This window comes from Cuculus canorus, chromosome 16 (genome assembly GCF_017976375.1).
Source record: "Cuculus canorus isolate bCucCan1 chromosome 16, bCucCan1.pri, whole genome shotgun sequence".
NCBI classification, from domain to species: domain Eukaryota; kingdom Metazoa; phylum Chordata; class Aves; order Cuculiformes; family Cuculidae; genus Cuculus; species Cuculus canorus.
Window position 1 is genome coordinate 1,354,516 of NC_071416.1, and position 20,597 is coordinate 1,375,112.

Here is a 20,597-nt window from a genome sequence, read left to right on the forward strand (position 1 = left end):
ATGTCAGCTTGGCGCTCATGGCTTTCAGCAAAGCAAATCAATTCTTGTTTATTAGGAGCAAGAGAACAAAGTGGCCTCATTGTGCTACCATGTAAATCCACAGCACGCCCACATGTGTTTGACTGCTGCCAGCCCCCTGCTCTCAGAAAGGACAGAGCATGACGGGGCAGCTCTGGAGAACAGCATCACAGTCACAGAAAAGCTGCTGTACCTGAACTGGTCAGACAGTCCAGAGCTTCTCAGCCCAGAAAGGGGCACACGGAGTAGAACCACAGCATGCTGTACAAGTAAGGGCAGAAGATAACATCTCTTCAGAGGAACCTCTGAGAAAGTTCCCAGTCCCTAAATGAACATTAAATTTTATCAGGCTATTGAGAACACAGCTGTAGATCATCTTCTCTTGCACTCACCTCCATTGTTTTGCAGACTGCACATTTGTTAAAACCTGGCTGTGCTGGTCCCATCTTTTCCATCTGATGTCTGTCACTGCTTCCCCACACCTTGGAGCAGGTCGGTGTTCAGGCCACAGCTGGGGTCAGGCAGCTGCGAGGTGAATCTCTGGTCAATCCGTGAATCCTTGCTCAAGCTGCACTGCTGCAGTGTGTCAAAGCTGGCCTAACACAGACAGGAGCAAAGCAGGAGCAAAGCATGCCAGTGTCTGAGAAGATGACAAGTGTCTGATACTTCCCAACACCATATTTCTACAGGAGCAGTGGGAAATACCGGGAGAGAATAGGCAGAACTGCAGGTGGGCAGTGGTTGTGGAGGCAGTGACGCCAGCAGGACATCTCGCTGAGAGGCTGGCAGGGAACACATAGTCGCAGGAAGGGTGTGAAGAAAACATGTTTGGCCAGCCCTTCTCTTACTGACCACTCAGGTGAGCATTGTAACTGGGCTAGTCTCCTCCATGTTTGGAAGAGTAATAAACCAGTAATGATGTAATGAAATAATAACTATTTTTTTTGGCAATTCAAGGCAGCAGTTGTATCTTAGAGGTTTAAAGGCTATTGTTGCTGTCTAAAGCATGATGCGTAAGCTCTGTGTTAGGCATCCGCCTCATGCTGTTGTGTGGCTGTGGTATGTGGGAGAGCTGTTTCAGAGACATAGAGGTGACAGGGAAGTTGTGTGCTGTAATCATGTGACGTCTGAAAATGGTTTTGTCCTTTGCAATCATCGGTCAAGATAAAAGCTCTGAAGCTGCAGGACAAAGTTTCAGTGAAAATAAAGTTCACTGGAGAACTTGACATGGAAGGTCCTGCAGGGAAGCTAAAGCAACCTCTAGGCAATCTTGGGGAGGAGATCAGCGCAGTGTCACAATGTGTAGGTAAAAAAGTGAATGTGGAGATCCTTAGCTCCAGTGTAGTGTCTGCAGTTCACTTTGTAGAGCTTGGAGAAAGCCTGAAAAGTAAAAGGCTTTAAGCAGTGGCAGCAGAGGAGGGGGGCTGCTTCCCAAGAGGAGGATTTCCACATTGTCTGGGAGCTATCAAGAGAAAAAAAGGAATAACTTGAAGCACTCCCAGTCCAAGGCTTTGTAAAGGGCAGGGAAGAGGCTTGCAGATTTAGTATCTTAAATTTTTTGAAGAGCTGCTCGCTGAGCCTTGGTCAGGGTCGGATTTCTCAAGTTGCCTCCATCTCCAGTGTGTGCTCCCTGTGTTTGAATCACTGGCGTGACTGCAAGGGTAGCGAGGGGAGTACTCTGGTACCTGGGGGTGACGTGAAAAGCCGCTTCTCAGCAAGCAATCCCATTTCCCCAAATCGCAGTTAACACAGTCTGCAAAGTCAAGGGAAGTGGGAGAGCAAGGATTGATTCTGAGCTCAAGGAAACTCTCTCCCTTCACTGCTGGAGCGCTAAGACCCAAGCTCAACTTCAGAGGGCAAAAGTACCTGCAGGATGATGCACATTGAGGTGCTTGAGCAAAAGCTCTGGAGAGAGGTGGGTATTTGTTTCCAATGCCTTGTCCGGATCCTGGCTAATGGAAGCACATTTGACCTTAGGAGCAAGTTTGTGTGTAAATCCAGAATGGCACTGCTGACTTGTCTTTACGTCATTGGCTTTTTGTGGATTTATGTATTTTTCTCACTGTTGGCTCAGTTTGAGGTTTGTGCTTCTGTTTGATCATCAACCTGCTACTTGCGAAGCCCTCATCCTCTGGAGGTGCAGTTCCATCAGACGTGAGTCAGTTTACCCAGTGTTGGGCTCAGGGCAGGGGGATTTCTCCTCCCCTCCCCGTGCACTTCCCTTAGGCTCTGCGCCGGCACCAGCATTTGCCAGACCTCTCTGGGAGCTTCTTAATGCATTGAATTGGCAGAAATCTAACAAAGTAAGATTACAAAACAATAAAAGGCAGCTGGATAGCTTCCTGCTAGGTCAGTGAGTTAAAGCTGTTTATGGCAGAGACCAACAACTGCCAGAGCTGGCAGAGACCAGCTTTTAATAGCAATTGGCCACTTGAGTAGCTCAAGTGTGAGGGAAGTGCACCCAGGGGCTGGACTCTGCGTGAGTTTGCTGCACTCTGCCGTTTCAGCCACAAGCGCTGCCTTGAACTTGTCCAAAAGCTGCCAGTTTTGTTAAAGGACTTATTAAAAACTGCGACATTGGAGAAGGAGGCTGGGGAAGGGGCTGGAGCAGAAGCCTTATGAGAGGCGGCTGAAAGAGCTGGGGTGGTTTAGCCTGGAGAAAAGGAGACTGAGGGGAGGCTGTAATTGCCTGAAAGGAGATTGTAGCGAGGTGCGTGTTAGTCTCTTCTCCCACATTATAAGCAATAGGACAAGAGGGAATGGCCTCAAGTTGCACGAGGGCAGGTTCAGATTGGACATCAAGAAGAAGTTCTTCATCAAAAGGTTTCTCAGGCACTGGCAGAGTCTGCCCAGGGAGGTGGTTGAGTCCCCATCCCTGGAAGGATTTAAATTAGGTGCTCAGGGATCTGGTTTAGTAGTGGACGGGTACAGTTGGACTTGATGATCTCAAAGGTCTTTTCCAGCCAAGCAATTCTATGATTCTATGAATGCCACTGCCATGGCTCACAATGTGTCCCACTGGATCACAGAACAGGACTTTATCCAGCTTAGCAGAGCCACCCAGAGAGCCAAGAAGACATGCAAGGGGCAGAGCCTGGTGGTTTCCTGGAGGCTTAGAAGACAGAGACTGTGCCGTGGGCTTCCTGGTGCTCCTTTGCTGCACACTCACTTGGCACACATGGAGCGGTCATTTCCTACCTGCGCAGGGTGCCTTGGCCCACAGCCCCTCCGAAGGGAAAGGGAGCTGGCTGAGCATCAGGCTGGATAACCCCGCGTTCTTTTGCCTCCTTCTGGCTTGGTCGGGTTCTGCTGTGTGGGAACTCAGCTTAAGTAAAACCCAGCCCACTTCTGAGGGTGCGGGTAGACAGAGCTGTCTGATTACCCCTCAGAGCCAAGCTGGAGAAGGCTGCAGGTGGCCTCCGGTAGTCTGGCTGTGCAGAATGCCAAAGAAGGGGGGGAGAGGCTTCAGGGCCCATGAAAAGAAATACAGGTGGGGAAAAGAGAATCTTTTGCTGCAAGAACGGAATCAGTCTGCCACACAGCCAGCCCTTGGCAGTGCCCAGAGAGAAGGGGCGAGGGGGATTCTGACATGCTGCGTGCCAGGCACTCTCCTGTGCCCTGTAACTGATCTAATCACTTCCACGTTAGTGGAAAATACTGTTAAAAAAAACAGAATTATATGCTTTGCGTAAACCAGTAAAAAATGTTTTTGCAGTTTTAATATCCTGTCTTCTGGCTGAGCCATGAGGCTGCACCTTGAGCTGGTATTTTTTTAATATGAAGAAAATTGATGCTTTTTACAGTGTCTGTAAGTCAGAGCATGCCTCTCCTTTGATTACTGTATATGAGAGAGAGGTCTTACAGGTGACATTGTGTACTCAGCCACTGCCATCTCTGCAGCTGTTCCCAGGTCTGTAGTTATCCCAGTGTTTGCAGCTATTTTAGTTAAATTCAGACAGCTTCATAGGAGCTTCTGTGTTGGTCACCAGCAGATCGTGGCTTCTGTTTCTGCACCAGGCAAGTATTGGAGAGGTACCCTGTTCTCATATGCAAGGCACAGGGCAAAGTCCTCAATATTTTGCCTGGTAAAAGGCACTGTTTTGCTGGCAAATCATCAGGAAACAGGTCCTGAAACTGCTGTACAGACACCCAGCTAGAGACCAGCACAACTGCCTATCTGTGCCAGCTGCTGGAGGAGCTGAAGGGTATTTTACTACCACTTTACCAAACCTAGTACACAGAAAAAGTGTTCTGATAAGGCACAGTGCTCAGCCTTCCCTGGGGAGACAAGTCAGGGCTGGAGGGCCAAGCTGCAGCCAGCGTTAGTTGCAGCAGGATGGTCAAGATCAGATGGGCTGTTGGCCACGGTGTGTCTGCAGCAGACAGGCAGCCCGGGGAGCGGGGAGGTGCAGACCCGTGTCTTTCATTTTTAATGCTGTTGAAGGGAGAAGTTGCTGCCCAGTCTCCTGTGCGTGGGCGTAATTTCCAAGACAGCAGTGGTGGGGTCTGCAGAGCTTTGGTCTCTGTGCTGCATTCTCGTGCTGCTTCCAAACATGCTGGTCCATGGTACCTGGGCCGGGGCTGCTGCCAACCTCTCCAGCATCGCTGTGTCCCCTTGCATCGGGTTGTCCATGGATAGGACATTCCCAGGGGGAGGCGATGCAGTTGGAGGGACACTGAGAAGAAGCTTGTGAGCTGGTGGTGGGTTGGAGGGAGAGGGATGCCAGCTGGGGAGCGAGGGCTCATCTGTGGGAGTGGTGCTGCATTCGTGATGCCATGAACCCCTACAGACAGATGGACACGACACACGGCTTCTGCTGCAGTGCAGCAATGTCACTAAAGGCCACTGAAATGAGATCTCGGTCACAAGAAAACACAGCCCCAACGCCTTCACATATCTGTACAAAAGCAATCTGCTTTTGGCAGTGGTTGGGAAGAGGTTTGGCAGGGTTGCAGACTGCAAGAGCTGTACTGAGCCACCAGCTGTGGTCAGGAGAGCAATGTTCAGGTGTGGATGAGACCCTTGCTGCTGGCCTTCAATTAGCGTTCCCTGCAGCACTGGTAGCACACGTGACACTGGGCCTCCTTCTTCTCTCTTTGCAGGAACATGACATTGAGACAGCCTTCGGAGTGGTCCATGTCACCATGCGGGGCACACCCAAGGGGAACAGACCTGTCATCCTCACATACCACGACATTGGCCTCAACCGTAAGCTCTCGCATTCCCAGGACCCTGAAAAAGTAGTCATTTGTCGTATTTGCTTTTGAGTGTGGGGACTGGAGCTGAGATGGGACAGGTTATTCTAGGGTAAAAAGATAAAGGTCTGCAGGAGAGAGAGAGAGCATGTGACATCCCCTTGTCCGTTCCAACAGCCCTGACAAGGCAGGGCCGACGTGGAAAGGTGGAAATAAGTCCACCCACCACACTATAGTGACTTGTTGCATTGTGTGATATTGCTGCCACAAGGCATCCATTCCCTGGGTGCTGGGCAGGCGAGCAAATCCATTCTACAAGGCTGCAGAAGTAGTGTAATGTTTGCAGTGGGCTCCGTTTCTCTTTCCACATCTTCCTCCCTGGTACCACTGTTGTGTTGTTCACTGCTCAGCATGTGCTGTGAGTACCCAAGCGCTGCAGGGCCCTGGCTCCTGGGCGTGCTTGCTGGGGTGGCGTTTGCGTGCCCTGCAGTCGTGGCAGTGATTTTTGTGAGGCAGGCAGTGGGGCACAGCAGCGGGCATCGCCCAGCACCCGCCGCACTCAGCAGGGTGGGAGGGCTCGTGCGCATTTGTGCCGTGGTGATTTTGGAGGGGGGATCACAGTGACACTGCACAAAATGTCTCATTTCTTTCTGTTGTTGTTGTAGACAAATCCTGTTTTAACGCGTTCTTTAACTTTGAAGACATGCAAGAGATCACTCAGCATTTTGCCGTGTGCCATGTAGATGCACCAGGCCAGCAGGAAGGAGCCCCTCCATTCCCATCCGGGTAAGAGCTCTGCAGAGACCTTTGTTGTTCCAGATTTGGGCTGGATTACAGTCTTGACTGGAGTGGGACCCAGTTCAAGCCAACGGGGCCTGCCAGGCTGAGGGTAGTGGGAGATCACTTTCAGGAACAGAGGAAATAGGAAGGTGAGGAGTCTTCCCAAGGGGCATTCAGGGAACTCCCCTACTACTGAGGCACGGGTAAAGCCCTCACTAGTGGTAAGTGCTGGTACCAGCTTTCTGACCTCAGGCCAAGACCAGCACGCTGCAGTCTAGCTGGAGCTCCTTGCTCCATCTGTCCATCCTCCCACAGGAGTCTGACTGCCCAAAACACACAGCTCTGTGTTAGTCTTGCTCTGAGGGATGGGATCCATGCAGTTGGCTGGAATATACAGTATTGTTGCAAAATAATCACCTACGCCCATATCTATCGGATGTTCCTTAGGGTAGAACTGGAAAGTAATCTCTGTCAAGTTGTATTTCGAGGTGCTTTGATTCCAGTTTCTGTTGCTTTTCAGGTACCAGTATCCCAGTATGGATGAACTGGCTGAAATGCTGCCTGCTGTTCTGACACACCTGAAGTAAGTCTCTGAAAGGAAACGGGGTGAACCAGCTGGATACAGCCATTCCAGTCTCTCCCTCTGTCTCTGCTGACAACATCTGCTCTTGCTCACTGAGTTGTCGCAAGAGGCCTGAGCATCTCCTAACCTGCGTAACTCTGTCTGGTTCTTAAGCTGAGAACATTGTCTGCACATGAGACAATTTATGGCTGCTGCATCACTGATGGGATGGTTTGAAAATGAACCATAAGTGAACATCTGGGTGCAGGGAGGGGAAAGGCTTTGCTTCTAGGGATGCTTCAGCTGTGAACTCAGCCTTGCTGATTGTGAAATGTCTGTATTTCAGCTTGAGAAGCTTCATTGGGATTGGACTGGGAGCTGGTGCTTATGTCCTCAGCAGGTGTGCAGTAAGTATCTCTTCATTTCATTGTGACTTATATGAGCTGAGGTCTTCTGTGGCTCAAACTGACCGTTTGTGGGGTAGCAGCAAAGGAGCAGTAATTATAATAGGCCTGCAGGGAGCCTTGCGAGAGCTACTTCGCATCCAGGTTGTTAAATTGGAGCCAAGGCTAATCTGAAGCTATGCCAGACGTGGAGAGATTGTAACATGATGTCTTTGAGTCAGGAGAGCCCATCCTGGCTGCTAGGAATACCCCACCTCGTGTCTTCACAAGGACTGGCTACGTTACGGTGTGCTGTTTCAGTGTTTCACAGAATCGTTTAGGTTAGAAAAGATCTTTAAGATCATCAAATCCGACCATTTGCGACACCAGACAATTGATTTGGTGATGTTCTGTGAGCCAGCACTGGTGAGGAATGTGCTTTTTCACTGGAAGGAAGTCGATTTGGTACTCCACTCTTTGGTGAGAGAGTGGTGGCTTTATCAGTCCTCACTTCTACATTTTAATCTGGTGGAGTGTTGATAAGCATGTGAAACAGCGGCATAGTTTAGCAGCCCAGGAATTTGCCTGTATCTTTCAGAGACAGTGTTAAAAAGATACAGAATTCTGTCATTCTCAGTAAAGTTTGCTTCAAGTTGCTGGGTGCAGAGAGCTGCTGCTGATTTAATGGCTATAAATTGAAGAATGGCTATAAATTGGAGAGGGGCAGATGTAGGCTAGACCATAAGGAGGAAATTCTTCACAGTGAGGATGGGGAGGCCTTCACCCAGGTTACCCAGGGAAGTGGTGGCTGCCCCATCCCTGGATGTGTTCCAGGCCAGGTTGGATGGGGCTTTGAGCAACCGGATCCAGTGGGAGGTGTCCCTGCCCATGGCAGGAGGCTTGGAACTGAATGGGCTTTGAGGTCCCTTCCAACTCAGACGAATCTAGTGTTCTGTGATTTAGGTCACTTATTGTCTCTTAAAGCCATGCAGCTGCCTTTCCTACAAAAAGTTCTCTGCTTCCTGGTTCTTCAGTCAGGGTTGGGCTGGGGCAGTGTTGGTATTTGCTCTGTTCCTTGCTTTTGTATCTTGGGTAGTTTTCAGTCTTGCTAAAGAGAAGATCACACAAACAAGCCTTTGTCCTCAGCTCAGTGAAGCGCTAGAAAACCTTTGCCATGCTACCTGGACTGCAGACAGTTTCCTGATGAGGGTGGAGTTCATAGAATCGTGGAATCATTAAGGCTGGAGAAGACCTCTGAGACCATCCAGTCCAGCCATCAGCCCAACCCCACCGTGCCCATCATGCTTAGTTATTTCCTTCTCCTTTACCTGTGCTGATCTACCCAGTGGAGGGGGAGTGCTGCTGCAAAACTGCAACCTTGGAGTGAGCCTGGAGCTCACAGGTTGCCTTAGATTGCTGGGTTTGTGTTTGCAAGCCCTTCTCAAAGCATTTTGTCCCCGTGCTCCCCACGTGCCCCCCAAGGTCAGCTGCAGGGGGCTGGGGCTGCAGGGCTGGAGCAGGGGAGCAGGTGTCTGGAGGCGGGGACAGCAGGGCTGCCTGAGCTGAGCTGGGAACCCCTGCAGCTGGAGCTCCCCAGGGCTCCGCAGGCTGTGGGTGCTCATGGGACTCAGCACCAACTCCCTTGGCATTCACCAGGTCGTGCCGGTTTGCCATGTCTCCACTGGGAGACTGCCTCTTCCCTGAGGAGGGGAAGGAGGTCTTTGCCAGGCACAGGAGCCAGTCCAGGTCCTTCCTGGAGGCATCAGGTTGGAGCAGAGCAAGTCGCTGCTCACACCCCTGCAGTACATGGGCGCCAGAGCAGGGTGTGTGCTGACACCATGGGTGACCAGCAGACCCTGCTGGGGCCAGCTCAGGCCGCAGGTGCTGCCTGAGCAGCCAGTCTGTCAGCGCCAACAACAGAATCAAGTGAGGTCTGGCTGAGAGCCAGCTCTGGGCCAGGCTCTGAAAAGGCCACTGCCTGTCTGGCACAGAACGAGCTCCTCACGGAGTCTTCCTTTTGCTGGAAGATTTCCAGATTCTGTGCCTGCTGTTGACCAACGTTTGGGCTGAATCACCCTTCTGAGTGTGCCTCTGCTCTCTCCCCGCAGCTCAGCCACCCTGATCTGGTGGAGGGTCTCGTTCTTATTAATGTTGATCCGTGTGCAAAGGGTTGGATTGACTGGGCAGCATCCAAGGTGAGATTCTCCTTCCCCTGTACGTCTCCTCTCCACAGCACTTAATGAACAGTGGGTAGAGTAAGAAGAAAAAGTATAGACATTTGTGGCAAAAACTGTTCCATCTCCTTGCTGTCCCTGCTGCCTTTTCAGGCTGATTATAGTACAACCTCCACCATAGGAGCAGGGCTGGGTGTGATCGTGGGTGAATGAGAAATCCTGGTGAACTGCTTGGAGATGAGAGGCCATTGAGCCCTCAGCTCTCCTCTGATTTAGTACTCATGCTTGCAGGCTTCATTGGGCTGAGGCTGAATGGATCTTTTAGTTATTCTGTTATCCACTTGCAGTTCCAGGGTTCTGGAGGGCTGTGTTGTGTATGCACAGGGTTCTTTGGAGCCTTGCACACTCATCCCAAGCTTCAGGCATTTGTTTCTTATATTGCTTAGGTAGTTTCTTTGGGTTTTTTTTTCTGAGGAACTGCTTTGATATTTGCAATGATACTGCATTTTTCAGTTAGTCTCCCTCCTCCTCATTCATGGTCACTCTTCAGTTTTCAGGCTGGACAACCAACATAGTGGATATTGTCTTGGCGCATCATTTTGGCCATGTAAGTACTCAGCAGATGTTAACATTGCCTGTGCAACTGTACGTGGAGTGGTTACTTCTGTATGTTCTGCTCTGAAATAGCTCTGGTCCATCAAACAAGGGTTGTCGCAGATAGTGCTGTCTTCTCTGCGTGGCGAGCTGGCATCAGGGCTTTGCACACTGCAGGGAGCATGTGCATCCTCACACTTGCCGTGATTGTCTCCAGACTCCAGACATGTCCCACAGAAGTAACATCCCACACAGTAGCAGAACTCCTGTCTCTGTGGTGCCCAGACCTCTGTCCATTGAAAACAGTGGCAGCTGGTTGTCTGCAGCCAGCAGGGAAGCCTTTAGAGCACAGATCAGCTGGGAGTCAACAGCGGGACATTGTATGTGTCGAGATGTTGAACCGTTGCATTCTGCTCTTTGTCTTCCCCTTCAGCTTCAGCAGAGGCGAACCAGTCCCTCCTGAAAGCATTGGATACGGCAGTAGCTTCTGTTGGAGGGTTACTGGCTCCTAACCAGCAAGCTTACTGGGCAGCTGCAAGGGTCTGTGCCTTGTGCACAGTATATAAAACACAGAGATCAATCCCTGACCTAAAGTCCTTCCACAAGCATACACATCAGCACAGGAAGGAGTCGTGCAGCTTCCTCCTGCTCAGAGCACATGCTATTCTCATAGAATCACAGAACCACTAGGTTGGAAAAGACCTTTGAGTTGACCAAGCCCATGCCACCTTGCTTTCAAGCCCCTTCATTATTTGCAGTACTACCTTGCATTCTGTTTTCTTCCTGCCTCCCTCTAGCACTCATTGGAATGCAGTTTCTTTGTAGAAGTGGGAGCTGGGATATTTTCCTTTGGTCCTAGTCAGGGATTACTTGGTCCTGGTCAGGGGCATACTTCTAAAGCTTTGCTTCTTTAAGATGAAGCGTAAGCAGAAGACCTTCCTAAACCAGAGTGATTTGTATCTGTACAAGGATCACTGAGGCAGAGGAGTTACCTCGTCCCCGGTACCTTTATACTCTACTGCTGCAGCACAAGCGCTGCTATTTGTAAAATCATATGACGTTACTGAAATATGACAGTTGACAGTCGTGTCACTTCATGTAGCCTAGGTGCTAACGCAGAATGGAGCTGCTGCCCTCGGTGTTATTGTTCACAGGGGAACAGTGTGTGTGGAGGCAGTTTAATGCTTCGGTGTTTTTATGAGTATCATTTCTTTATTTGTGAGAACAATAATGTTCCCTATCTTTCAATTATTCTGCTTTTGTACAGGAGGAACTGCAGGCAAATCTGGATTTGATCCAAACATACAGGCTTCATATCGCGCAAGACATCAACCAAGATAACCTTCAGCTGTTCCTCACCTCATACAACAGGTACAGGATACATTTTTGCCTGCTTGACTGCTCCCGGAGCTTCAATGCTCAGTAGATTCGCTGCCATATGCATTATTCTATTGGATAGTACATCATATTATGTCATATGAACCGTTGTCCTAAGCCTGGTCTTCAGACATTGTCCTGAGCCAAGCTCAGGCTCGTGCCTGAATGATCCTTTCCTACCTCAGCAGATCATCTCTCTAGGAACTCAGCCAGCTTACTGTGAGACCGTGGATCCTGTTTTCTGGCAGTTACTGCTGGTGCTCTTGCTCGTGAGGAGCGATAACCTGCTGCCTGGTCGCTGGAGCCAGCACACCTGGTCGGATTTTGTATGCTCCCATGATAACCAGTTTCCTCTGCTGGTTTGATGGAGAATTGTTCTGGTTTGTCTTCCAGCCGCAGAGACCTGGAAATTGAGAGACCAGTTCTTGGCATCAATGAAAATACTGCAAAAACACTCAAGTAAGTCACTCTGAATCGGCCTGGGTCAGTCACTGCGCAGGCCCTGCGGCAGAAAAGCTGTTGCTGCTTCTCAGCAAGAACCCCATCAGCCCAAGTGCCGAGCAGACCGTCCAGGCTGTCCCAGGCTTTGGTGCAGTGATGTCAGCCGGAGCAGGGCAGAGAGGCATCTGGGGACACTGAGAGTCTCCAGATGGCTGGGGCAGAGGAGTCAGTGAATCCCCCCAGCAGGCACAGCGCTTGCTTAGCTGTTCATTTGGGGTTTTTTTATGGAAAATTAGGGAGGCATGTTTTTGTTGGCTGACACTAACTGCCCTCCCCACCCTGCCAACATAAGTTACCTGCGCTGTTCTCCCAGGGATGGCAGAGGGCTCTGAATGCAGAGGATGCAGGAGTGTTTTCGCACCTCGACAGTGATGTTTTCCTTTGAGAGAGATCACTGTGTGCAGGGTACAGCTGGGATGGGGCAGACACTGGAGAACTGGTGATAATCAGCACAGGGGAAGCATAAGTACATTTTCAGGTTCTAAGCCGGAGAGCGAAAGTGACCAGTTGTCTCCAGTGTGGAGATGCCAGAGCTGGGTTCTGCGCTTTATTGCTTGGACCAACGTATGGACTTCTGCTCCTGCCAGTCCCAGGAATGGTTTAGGCATCCACAGCCAAACCGTCTAGATCTTGCCTGAACTCAAAGGGGTGGTTTTCCCTACTTGGGCCCCAGGCAAAGCCAGTCGTGCTGCTCTCTGTCGTGCAGACAGCTGTAACTCAGCCTTCTCTGTTCATTCAGGGGACTCACAGGGATCTGCAGACCCTTAAAACACTTCTTGTGTCGGTGTGGATCTCTGTGTCAGTGGACTTGCATATCGATCCTCTGTCTCCTTGAGGTGGCACTCGATGGGCTCTGAGGGCTGTGGCTCTCGAGTCTGATTGTTGTCTAGCCAGCACACACAGCGAGGTCTCTAGCCAGCCCATTCTGACCTGCATCTGTAAATGAACACTGTGAATTCACAGCCGCTTGGTCAGTGACCTTCTGTGTGTTTTACACAACAAATATTAATTGTTCTAAAATTAAAAAATGGATCTAAAGGCACAGATTTGCCAACAAGGACTTTGATACCCTGACATCTTCTAGTGTATTCCATTCCGTAGCATCTTTGGTATTGCTCTCTAACATCCAAACCAAGCCACAGGGCTGACAGCCAGCCTCAGAAGCATTGAACCTTGTTGGATGTGGTAATTTTTAAGTTCCTAACAGATGTTCATTTCGGAGAGCACGCTCACTTTTGCAGCCAGGGATGCTGTTTCTCAGTGTGTGACAGTAGTGGTAGTTGGTGTGCATGGAGGGGACAGTGTGGGTGCACGCACAAGCTCTGATGGGTGTTTTAGTGCAACAAAATTCAGCGGCAGGTGGGAATTTTGCTGAGCACTGTTAACTTTTCATGAGGCTGTTGGTTCCCAGAGCCCTACCTTCTGTGAAATCCCTTAGATGCCCTGTGAGTAACATCTCTCTGTTTGGGTTTTGATCAGGTGCCCTGCCTTGCTAGTGGTCGGTGACAGCTCACCTGCCGTGGAAGCAGTGGTACGTATATGGGAACGCTTTCCTGTCATGACATTACCCCACAGAACACTTTGCAAACCTGCCTCACCCCGCAGTGCTTTTAGCTTGCCCAGGACAGTCACAGAAAACTTTTATCCCAAGGTCTTTTCCAGTCCCCAGCTATCGAGATCTGTCATCCTCTGGTAGGAGAGATGGGACTCAGGAGGCTTAATGGCCCTGCCGGGCAGTTGGAAGGTGAGGGATCTTGTGCAACAAGTGATGCAGAGGACCCCATGCAAGTAGACTTGAGTTCCAGTCAGGAATTACTGTTCTCTTGCTGTTCTACTGAGGCTGCCTGGGGTTTAAAAATAAGCACCGTGACTCCACTTAGTATGGAGGGAAGTCACACAGAGCGCTGCAGAAGCACTGTACCATAGGGAAGGCAACTCTTACAGGCATCTCCTTCCTGTTTGTTCTCTGCAGGCGCCTATAACCCACTTCCCTGCCAGCACAGGTGTAGATGGAGCATGGCACAGTGCAGCGTGCTTGTGGTGGAAGTTGCTCCTCCTCTTCAGGAGATTATGGGGAGGCCAGGGGGTTGTGAGCAACAGAAGTTGTCTTGAGAACCATGGAAGAGTGTAGAAGTCTCATGAAGCAGCAGCTGGCACTTAGAAGCTGTGCATGGAGAACTGCTGCAGGGCTTCTTCTGGTTGTGTCCTGTTGCCTTTCATCAGTCTGTGTGGTGTGGAAGTCTTCGGAGACATTCTCCAAGTTTTACTTGGCTAGGACAATATTCCTGAGGACTCTCATTGCTTCCAAGCCACAGCTGGGGGATTGCAATAGGTTTTACTGGATCTTGGCTTGCCTGTCTGGTTGCCCAGGTTCACAGCTCGTACTACTCTCCTGTGCTGTGCTTGCTTTTCCTATAAGGCCCTGCCTATTCCCTTTTCGCAGTAGCTTGTGGAGAAGAGGTGGCCATGACCGCCTTGTCTGACGCGGGGACTCGGTGATCTCCCTTCATGCCGCACTGCGCAGAAGTCTCCTTCCTTGCCAGCCTTGTTGTCCAAGCCCAGAAGCTGCTCCAGGGTTTCATGCATCCCCAAACCAGGGGATGAATTCCCATGAAGTCATGGCCTCATCTCTGAGAACAATGACATTCTGTCATCACGAGGTCACCTTGAATGGGAACACCTGCCTTTCCTCTCTGGACCTTTCATTCATTGTTCTCTTTCTATGTGGTCTCTGCTTTCTTGCTCCATCCTTGTTGGCCCCAGAGACGCTCCCACTGCTGAAGGCAACCGCTGCCTTTGGTGAAGCTGCCCTGCATTTTACATCCAGTTCTTCAAGTTTTCCACGAGACATCATGTCCCTCTTTCCCTTATTTCAGGTTGAATGCAATTCACGTCTTGACCCAACCAAAACAACGCTTCTGAAGGTGAGTGTCCCTCCAGAATTCATTCCAGCCTACACAAAGACATCATTTTTGCTGAGGCCGGCTCCACTTAGGTTTCTGCCTTCCATGCATTTAGCTTTAAGAGGTTTGTGGACAGTCATTCTGGGCTGTGTTCCCTCCTGTGTGGAGCCAGACTTGGAAGAGAAGAGTTTTTTAGGGGGTCCCTGAATCACTGCTTTATGGCCACTCCTCTTGTCTTCAACCAGCAGGGAAAGCCTGCTGGGAAGCGGCAGAGATGCCCTGCCTCCACCCTGCTCTCCACCAGCAACAGTATCACTTTTTCTGGCTTTATACCAGTCCTTCCTATCTTCACCCCGACTCTGCAGTGTGCCAGACAGCTGCTGAGTCCAGCTTGGGAAGAGTGGCAGGAGAAGCCAGGGCGGTGCACGGTTTCTGTTGGGCTTCTGCTGTATGGCCTGAGATCGCTTGGTAATGCAGCTTCTGGGGTGCTGGGTTCCTTCAGGAGCAGGAGCAGACTCCCAGAAGTCATATCCCCAGTCTGCATCAGCTGCAGAGATACAGCAGTAGAAATGTGCCAGCGCAGCCAGGTGCTACCAGCCCTGGCGGGGTGGGCAGTGCTGGGGCGGGTAGTGCTGGCTTAGTTGGGGTTGACCTGGGGTGGAAGAGTTGTTCACCCTCCCTTTTGCTTCCCGTTGCAGATGGCCGACTGCGGGGGCCTGCCCCAGGTGGTTCAGGTGAGAAACACCTCTCACTGTCCTGTGGCACTGGAGTTGTCTGTGCTCTGCTTGCACTAAACCCCACTCTCTGTTCCCACAGCCTGGCAAGCTGACGGAAGCCTTCAAGTACTTTGTGCAGGGAATGGGCTACAGTAAGTGACAAACAAAACTTTCTGGTTTGGAACGGGGTTGTTGTGCAGGGAACTCAGCCTTTCTGGTCCATCTGAGCCCATTGGCATCTCTGTCCCCACCCATGAGTCAGTGTGGTTTGCCAGGAGATCCATCCGCGCTGGAAAATCGACTGGTGTGCTAAAAGTCCTAGCAAATCCATGGTGTTCCCTGCCCTGTGTTTAGTCCGCACTGCAGCGCGAGTGCTGCCCCCTTCTTGGCTGCTGATGTTGGTAAAACTTTTCAGTCCATCTTTGAGCCAGTCCAGCAAAGTGTGCTCCCGAGAACAGTGCCTACCTTCTCTGGCAGGAAAGGAGTTGGCAGCACAGTCTCACAGTTGTGATAGGTACAGGAGAGCTCTTTCCTTTCTCCCCAGAGATCACTGTTTCTTTCAGACTCTCACCAGGAGTAAGCGGTATCTCAGAGTGAAACCCCCTAGTGGCAGAAGCAGAGAGCTGCGTGACTCCCACGACCCCTGGGGAGCCCAGAGGGAGCTGTGCTTTGTCCAGTGCATGCCCTACCCTATGGCTTCCTCCGTGTGCTTAGAGACAGAAGGCATTGTGTCCTGAGTGTGTCAGCCTGAGTGCTGTTCGGCTCCCCTGCGCCGGCACTGCGGAACCTGGGGGCCTTCAGGACTTCTCAGTACATTAAAACAACTCCGTCATCATTGCAGGCACCTTGGCCCAGCTCTGCCTTGTCTGCCAGGGGCCAGGGCTGGGAATTCCCATCTGTGGATGATGAACCTTCAAAAGCTGCAATTATGAGTTGATTCCAGTGACTGGTTAAGCACCAGCACGGCCACCGTGGCAGCTGTGACACTCCCAGTGGTCCCCCCATGGCCTGAAGTTCTTTGCCAACTCAAGCTTAGAAGAAGCTGTCCATTTCCTTAGGGCTGTGTGTAGTTGGCTTGAACCTTGTAGGATGATTGTGTACTCTGAAGCTGACCAGGAAAGCCCGATCCTACAGGAGAGGGAGGCCGACAGCCTGAGAGCATTTCAGTGTTCACATCTCGTGTTCCTGGTGTTGCTTAGAGTCAGCAAGTGCCGTCATCAGAGTAAGGACTTCAGAAGCACCTTAGGGGTCAAATCTCTTGCAAACAGGATGCACAGCTCTGGGGAAGGACAGGGGGTAATGTTTTACTTCCAGAGGTTGTAGCCAGTCCCAGAATGATTTTCCCAACGTGGGTGGGCAAGACTGTGTTGGCACTGCCCAACAAGGCCTCTTCTTTAGGGGAGAACAAGAGAGAAGTTAATCAGCAGCTTGCCACTTCTAGAACACACAAGCCAGTTCCTCTGCAGCTATTCTTGTTCCTTCCACACACTGGCTGAAGCAGTGGCACCTGCCTGTGCTGGCACAGCAGATGGAAGGTAAAGCCTTGCATGAGGCTTGTAGCAGAAATCTGGTGCTGTCAACTCAAGGAAAGAAATTAATTTCTGTTCTGTATCTGGAGTTACAGAGTATAGCCCAGTTTCCCCACCGTAGGAAAATGGCATCTCTGTTGGGCAGTTGTGTGTACGGTAGGGTCACCAGGTGCCTTGTGATTTCCAGCTGAAATATTGAGGAGATCTGGCCCTGGTGGATTTTTTGAGCCAGCCTGGCACCTCCCCGAGAGGCTCATTAGCAGCTGGGTTCACAAATATTGGGAGCTTTCAGCGCAGTGTCTGATCTGAGAGTTGAAGTATTAAAGCTGGGGATCCCAGGAGCAGTGCAGCTTCTAGTCAAACACGGCAACTAATTGGCTCTTTCCTGTATTCATCCCTCTCCTTGTCTCGTGTTGTTTCCAGTCCCCTATGTGCAGCTCAGCCACCTAAGCACTGAGTCAGGTACCTTCAACCGTGCATCCGCCTCGGCCCCAGTCTGTGTGCTGAGTTGAGTAGTTCTTTGGGTGCCTTGCTGCCTCGGCATGTCCTGCTGGCCTGTGAGCTGGGCTGATCCGTTGTACAACATGTATGCTATTGTTTTTCACCTTTCATTTGTACTTTGTTGATTGTTGCATGACTTCAGCTCTGTGGTTTTCTAGAGTGACGAGACTGACTTTCAAAAGGTCGTGGGCACCACAGCTGCCGCGGGCTGCACAGACTCTCAACATGACTGCACTTGCAAATGATCTGTTACACTTCTGGCACTGCTCACCTTGGACCTTTTGAAATTGGGCCTTACACATTTTGCTTTAGACATGCAAAGAGTTAATTTTGGCGGTGAAGAGTGAGTTTTCTTCCTGGGGGTATAGCTCGTTTTGTGCTTACCCAGTTATCTGCCTGCCTGTGACACTTGCTCTCGGAACTTACCCCTCTCCTAAGTCCCACGCTTGTTCTCTCTTGCAGTGCCAGCAGCCAGTATGACCAGGCTGATGCGCTCCCGTACTCACTCCTCCTCTAGTGTGGGCTCTGGGGAGAGCATCCGCAGCCGGTCCCACACCAGCAACTACGGTGAAGGAAGTGCTGGAACCCCGGAAGGAAGTGACCTCCAGGATGCACCTCAAACCATGGAAGTATCCTGTTAGGCAGGAGCCCTTCTTCTGGATTCAGACAACTCCACTCGCCCCCACTGAACCCACCCAGAATCTAGCATTTCATCTGACATGGCATTAACTGTTCTCTCTAACTTGTGCATGCCCATCTGAGCCGCCACCTCCTTGGTAGTCTGTACTTGGCATTACTTTGGTCCTTTCTGTATGCCTTTGGCATCAGAGCCTCTTTAAAACTTGTTACCATTCCGCGTTCTTAGTAAGTCCTGTTACTGTACATGCTGCCCCTGTCTCCTGTCTGTGCTGTATATCAATCCAGATGACAGCCGTTGTCTCCCCTGTTCATTTAAATATTATTTCTGTGGCTTTGTGAGGTTTAGAATTGCTTTCTAGTTGTGCTTCTGCTAAAGGACCCTTGTGGTGCAGTCGGTATGGCGTCTGTGGGCCGTGGGAAGGCAGGACCGGGGTGCTGGTGAGCCTCCAGGCGCTGGAGCAGGCGGCGCTCTTTGGCAGAGCTGCGCCTGAAGTGCAGAACCCACCGGAAGGTCTGTGCATTCCCACGGCTCTCGGCATGCCACGCAGCTATGGGGAAAACAAACGGTCAGAAATACCATCTTGGTCTCCTGGCTGTGTGTGTGTTAAGAAGGATCAGAGTGATTTCTTACCTGAGCCTCCTGAAAGGGCAAAGCAATTAGCAAGTGAACTTTGCTAACCGCGGTGCACTATTAATCAAGTACAAGGGAGTAAATGACACCAGCCCTGGCCTCCGGACCACCTCTGCTGGCCCTCTGTCTCTGCTGCTGAAGGGCCAGATGGGGTTAACACCGAGGCACTCGCTATTCCACCCTGGCACAGGTGAATCTCTAACATCTACAGCTGTGAAATGGGCAGCAGTGCCCCTTGCCAGGTGGAGATCCTGACATCTCCTGCACTGCCAGCTCGGCTTCCCGCTGCTGCCAGCCCCGCGCCGGGTGTCTGCACAGGGCGCGAACTGAGGTTCGGGACACCCCAGGGGATGTGAATGACTGCCAGCAGGTGCACAGTCCTGCAAGTCGGGTCGGAGCGTGAGCAGTGAACGCCTCCGTGTAGGGACTGTCTTTGTGGAGTTCACAGTTCTGCTGCCTTTCGACGTCTGGCCGGGTCACAGAGGGCAGGAGGCGAATGCCTGCTGCGTGCCAGGGTCTGGCTGTTAATGGGAGAAAAGGGATGAGTGGTCAGGCTACTGCAGGTCTCGACAGATGAGCAAAACATCCTTTCGTAACTGTTGAACAGCCCTGACTCACTGGGAGTCGGCCCCGCCAAGGGTCACGCTCATGTTCTGCTCCATTTCAGGTAGGGAATGGGACTGAGAGGCTCTGCCTGATGGGGACTTTGTACCAGTTATTAAATAAAGCTATAACTGAGTTTCATTGTTACTCTGCTCGTGGTGTTTCTCTTGGCACAACCCGAGAGCTCTGCTGGTTTTGGTATCTCCTGCCGCGAGAGGCAAAGTCTTTTCCCTGGAAGGGGAACCGCTGGCTATGGTTTGCGAGAGGCGTCTTCGCAGCCGAGCAGGAGCTGTGTGGCCATGTGCCCCCTCGTCCTGTGAGAGAGCCTTTCCGAAGGCGCTGGAGAGCTGGCGTCTGCGGAAAGGCGAGAAGAAACTCCCAGCTTTGACAGCTTTGGAGACCAAACCGATTGCTGTGGAACGGGCACTCTGCCCAGGCGAGTGCTCAGAGCCACCCGTGGGGAACAGTTTCCGCACCGGTGTATTGAGTGGGTTTAACGCAAAGAGAACCTGGAAACCCTGTGACAAGGCAGTTGTCATGGCAGGAAGAGGCAGAAGGTAGTTTGGGAGGCGGCACGAGGGCTGTTTACACATCTGCCCACTGCTGTGGGTGGAGCAGCCCATGGCGTAACACAACCCGTCATCATTTTCTGCTTTGCAGACCCAGCGTCTGCTCTTGAGTTGGAGATGTCGGTCCTGTCACCATCACAGAAAGCTGGGAGCGAGGAGGGGTTAAGCTGTTGGTTACGCGTTAGTCCCACCCGGTGCCCACAGCGTGGACTCCTGTGCCTCCTGCTTTGGGGGGGATCTGCGCCAGAAAGGTCAGAGCAGGAACTGAGGGAAAACGTTTTCATGAGTCACTAACTGAATGAAAGGTGAGAAACGGGAAAAATCAGCCGCTTCTATTAATGAGTGAGTCGTGAAGAGACAAAAAGTGATCTAATGAACGGAAGTCTGTTCGAGTCTGTAGAAGGCAGGAGGCTGTCATAGAGAGAGGCCACCAGGCACCACCTGAGCTCAGTGCTGCTGAATGCTGGATGCAAAGCAACACGTGGGAGAGGAGCCGGTGTACGTGCAGCCATCTGATTTATTGCTACCGGTGGCTCTGAGAAACAATCTTTCCTTGAATTCCTCTATGAAAGTGCAGCAGCAGCCCAAAATCAAGGCAAACACGATATTAACAGGAGTTAGAGGCACTCGTAGCCGCGCTGGCGCAAGCTCGCCGAGTGCGGAGCTGCAGGCTGCCCGTGGACAGAGCCCAAGAGAGGGAATAGAGGAGATTTTAGCAGTTTGGAGGGGAGATAATTAAGAAGTGTTTCGTTGCCATGGTGGTTCATGGGCATAAGAAGGCGAGATTTGTAGTGAAGGTTGTCACATACTTTATTACCCCAAGGATAACCAGAAACAGTAAATTCTTTTCCGTGTAAGCAAGCGCTTCTCATGGTAGAAATACAAAAATCAAAATGAAATACGAGATGAGAAATTACTTTA

The 20,597-nt window shown here is 51.2% G+C and overlaps 1 protein-coding gene across 3 annotated transcripts in view; it reads left to right on the forward strand.

Moving 5' to 3' along the window:
* The window catches only part of NDRG3 (NDRG family member 3), a 63,806-nt gene extending 44,563 nt beyond the window's left edge, over positions 1-19,243 (forward strand). Inside the window, exons 4-17 of one of the 3 annotated variants that reach the window (XM_054081666.1) lie at positions 5,122-5,227; positions 5,880-6,000; positions 6,515-6,577; positions 6,903-6,963; positions 9,048-9,134; positions 9,664-9,720; positions 10,975-11,078; positions 11,478-11,543; positions 13,065-13,116; positions 14,462-14,509; positions 15,187-15,222; positions 15,305-15,356; positions 17,157-17,240; positions 17,697-19,243. In XM_054081666.1, the coding sequence (XP_053937641.1) occupies positions 5,122-5,227; positions 5,880-6,000; positions 6,515-6,577; positions 6,903-6,963; positions 9,048-9,134; positions 9,664-9,720; positions 10,975-11,078; positions 11,478-11,543; positions 13,065-13,116; positions 14,462-14,509; positions 15,187-15,222; positions 15,305-15,356; positions 17,157-17,240; positions 17,697-17,875 (1,116 nt within the window). In that variant the 3' untranslated portion in view covers positions 17,876-19,243. The remainder of the gene's footprint in view (positions 1-5,121; positions 5,228-5,879; positions 6,001-6,514; positions 6,578-6,902; positions 6,964-9,047; positions 9,135-9,663; positions 9,721-10,974; positions 11,079-11,477; positions 11,544-13,064; positions 13,117-14,461; positions 14,510-15,186; positions 15,223-15,304; positions 15,357-17,156; positions 17,241-17,696) is intronic. The other 2 variants (XM_054081667.1, XM_054081668.1) reach the window with 2 other exon arrangements.
* The last annotated feature ends 1,354 nt before the right edge of the window (positions 19,244-20,597 follow it).